Source organism: Papaver somniferum, chromosome 5, assembly GCF_003573695.1.
Source record: "Papaver somniferum cultivar HN1 chromosome 5, ASM357369v1, whole genome shotgun sequence".
Classification (NCBI taxonomy): Eukaryota; Viridiplantae; Streptophyta; class Magnoliopsida; order Ranunculales; family Papaveraceae; genus Papaver; species Papaver somniferum.
This window is the reverse complement of record NC_039362.1, coordinates 76,406,459-76,410,235: the sequence shown is the minus strand read 5'-3', so window position 1 is coordinate 76,410,235 and position 3,777 is coordinate 76,406,459. Positions and strand designations below refer to the sequence as shown.

General features: G+C 37.5%; 1 protein-coding gene across 1 annotated transcript; it reads left to right on the top strand.

Moving 5' to 3' along the window:
- Positions 1 to 1,056: 1,056 nt before the first annotated feature.
- Positions 1,057 to 3,346, top strand: LOC113277550 (phosphoglycerate kinase, cytosolic-like). Its single transcript, XM_026526616.1, has 7 exons — positions 1,057 to 1,236; positions 1,369 to 1,604; positions 1,769 to 1,843; positions 1,928 to 2,188; positions 2,401 to 2,718; positions 2,820 to 2,969; positions 3,149 to 3,346. Exons 1-7 carry the CDS (start codon positions 1,194 to 1,196, stop codon positions 3,344 to 3,346), a joined length of 1,281 nt encoding a protein of 426 aa, XP_026382401.1. The 5' UTR covers positions 1,057 to 1,193.
- The last annotated feature ends 431 nt before the right edge of the window (positions 3,347 to 3,777 follow it).

Below are 3,777 nucleotides of genomic sequence, written 5' to 3'. Positions count from 1 at the left end.
ACTCTGGACCAATTACTTCCCATGAGAATCTATACATCCATCCTGCAAAACCATCTGGGCCTGGAGCACTTTCAGGATTCAAATCAAAAACTGCAGCTTTTATTTCTTCATCTGAAGGTATGTCAGTTATCGTGATATTATCTTCTCTTGTAATAACTTTTGGAATACTTGCAAAAAGACTCTCATCAACATTAACATCCTGATATTTGAATTTAGTTTCATAATGATTGACCAACTCATTTGCAATATCTTTTTGATATGTCAGAATAGTTCCTGCTTCATTTTCCAGTTCTGTTATCATGCTTTGGGCTTGTCTAATCTTCATCTGAACATGAAAATATTTTGAATTAGATGCTCCATCTTTTAACCAGCTGATTGGGGAGGTACACCAGATGATAGTACTTCTACATCAGGTTGTTGTATATTTCTTGGAACAAATCTTATTTCGTGGTTTAGCAAGAAATATCCTACGGTGTCAAAATCATCTACTGAAGCGGAGTACAGAGCTATGTCTATTGCAACTTCTGAAATCGCGTGGATCCAGTACTTGCTTAATGATCTTGGGGTGTACTTGCCAGATCCTCCAATCCTTCTTTCCGACAACATAAGTGCCACATATATGGCAACCTATCCAATTCAGCATTCTAGGAGCAAGCATATTCACATCGACTATCATTTTGTACGTGAACGACTTGCAAGGGTTCACTTCAAATTCGATATATTCCAACTCGAATGCAGGTTGTTGATGTATTCACAAAGGGTTTATTACGCGATCGGTTCACTTTACTTCGGTCCAAGCTTTCACTTAAGGATGCTCCACGTTCAGCTTGAGGGGGGATGACAAGCCATATTCAGTCTATGGTCAAGTACAACTGTACAAAGACCATTCCAAAAGTATCTCTGTAATATTCTGTAATTGATTTGATATATTTGTTTACATATTTAGTTAGCTTGATTTACGTTGTTGATTCACGTTAGAGTCAATCAAGGATCAATCAACATTCATTGTAATTGATCTTATAGATGTATATCCATGTTAGCATTATAAATAGATGTCTTGAACCCTCCTTGGGTATCAAGGAAGCCTAATCTTTCAAAATAAATATCAGAATTAAACTTGAACAAGTTCAATAAAATAACTTTGCAGACTCTTAAATAGACTTGGGTAAACTCGTTTCTTTCTCTTCAGTTCGATGGATCGTCATTCCCATACCTATCGTCATTCCTATCCCTATCGTAAGTTCCAGTTGGTTTCATAGTTATGTTTTTATGTTTTATCTAATGATCTGTCTTGATTGATGAGTTTTTTTATATGTTTCATCTAATGATTTGTCTTGATTGATGAGTTTTGTGGTTTTTGATTTGCAGTAATTGATTCGGGAACGCCGTTAACGTATGACCCAATATATAAAGACAAAAAACATCCTTCTGTAACAGTAACAAAGAAGAGAAGTGTTGATGATCTGGAAGAAGCCGATTTACGAGGAAAACGAGTACTAGTGAGGGTTGAGTTAAATGATTCTTCTGAAATTCCGGCCACTGCTCCTACTATTCAGTACTTGATAAATCATCGAGCTAGAGTTATTCTCTGCGGGCATCTTGGTGTAAGTAACAATACGCCGACCCTTGTTTTTATTTTATTTTTGTATTCTTTTAATGTTATGTGTTGAGATAATGGGTTTTGATTGTCTTTTCCCCCTAATGTTGCATTTATATTTGTGATATATGAAGTAGATTGGTCTTATTATTTCGGGATTACACTTTTCAGGGACATGGAGATGAAGTAACCCCCTCTAGCTTGAGGGATGTTACACCTGTACTATCTCAGGTCATAGGAACCACGGTGAGTTTCCAGTAACCTAATTTGAGCTTGTTTACATAATTTTGCCTTGTACAAATGTTCTCACTAGTGTGTGCTCCTAAATAGGTTGTTATGGCCAGTGGTTGTATTGGGGAGGAAGTTGAAGAAATGGTTGCTGCACTCCAAGATGGAGATATTGTACTGCTTGAGAATGTCAGAATGTACAAAGAGGAAGTGGAGAATGGCCACTGTTTTGCGGAGAAGTTAGCTTCTCTTGCTGACCTCTATGTCAATGACGCATTTCAAACCACTAGCTTAGCTCATACTTCCACCCTGGGAGTTACTAAATTCTTAAGGCCTGCTGTGGCTGGACTCACTATGAAGAAGGTATGACTGTTTATATTGTTTAATGCACCTGATCATCTACTTGGAATATTGCTACTTTTTTGGTACATGCGGCCAACCATGATTTAGTGCATAGTTCTTTCTCTCCATGTAGTATTTAAAAGTGCTTGTTTGCATTGCTTGTAGATTTATGGTGTTTTTCGACTTTAATTACTCAATGTATGAATCTTGATTTGGTTTCTGATCTTGTTAAGGAACTGGACTATCTTGTTGGAGTTGCCTCACATCCTAGCAGGCCATTTGCCGCCATTGTTGGTGGTTCAAAGCTCTCATCCAAGTGGGAACTTATTGAGGCTTTGTTGGATAAAGTTGATATCCTCCTTTTAGGTGGAGAAATGATCTTCACATTTTACAAGGCCCAAGGCTGCAGTGTTGGGTCATCCCTCGTTGAGGAACACATGTTTGATCTTGCAATGTCAATCTTGAAGAAGGCCAAGGACAAGAAAGTTGAACTTATCATCCCAAATGATGTTTTGATTAGTCGATTAAATACCCGTGACACAGAGATCAAGGTTTTTTTTTCAACTTATTAAAACCACAACTCATGTTTGATTATTTGCATTGCCGGTCCTAGTTACTTGTTACTTGTTGACCTTAATGTTACTTGTTGCAGCAAGTATCAGTACATTCTATCCCAAATGGCTGGAGGGGTGTGGACATCGGTTCCTGTACCATCTATATGTATGCGTGTCACCTCGCCGTTGCGAAGACTATCTTATGGATTGGAGCCATGGGAGCATCAAATATCTCTATTGGGACAGAGGTATGTGTCACTCAACAAGCTTTTCTGCATATTCTATGTTGTAAAAGTTCTATGAAACTAGCCAATGGTGCCATACATCGTTCTCTTTGAGTAACACTTAGTAGAGTGTTGTGAATTTTGTCTCAGACGTTCTTGACACAGCCATAGGTCTTACAGTGTTAAATGTTCTTGCATTTCAGGCAGTTGCTAAGCTCTTGGCCGAGCTTAGCGACAAGGGAGCAACAACAGTTGTTGCTGAAGGTGTGTCGATAGCTTCTTTGGAGAGGCTAGGAGTGGCTGATAAAATGTCTCACATCTCAAGAGGAGGTGTAACTACTACGGCCCTGCTTCAAGGGAGTTCACTACCTTCGCTTCTTGCTTTAGACGATGCTGTCTAAAAGGTTTTTTTTTTTCTTCTTCTTTTCTTTAAAAAAAATTATTCCTGTGCATTTGTTGTATTGTAGTAACTTTGGAAAAGGTTACTTGAATAACTGGCATCTAGTTACTACCTTTCCGTTTTTCCAAAGATTTTCTTGAATCTAATGTCATGGTGATTTTATCTATTAATTTGATACTCAATAGCAATAGGTTAGATGCTCAATATCTATTAAATTTTATCTATTAATGGTGATTTTTCTTGAATGGTTTTACGTCAAGAGTAAGCTGAAAATATAAGAGAACTCTCTGTAGAAAATTTAAGTTGGGGAGACCCAAAAGAAAAAATATTCTCATTCTCAGGCCCACAATTAATTTTGTATACCGTTACACCCATAATTATTTCTCTGACACCCAAAATTATCCAAAATTATTAAGAATTCAGGCATAACTC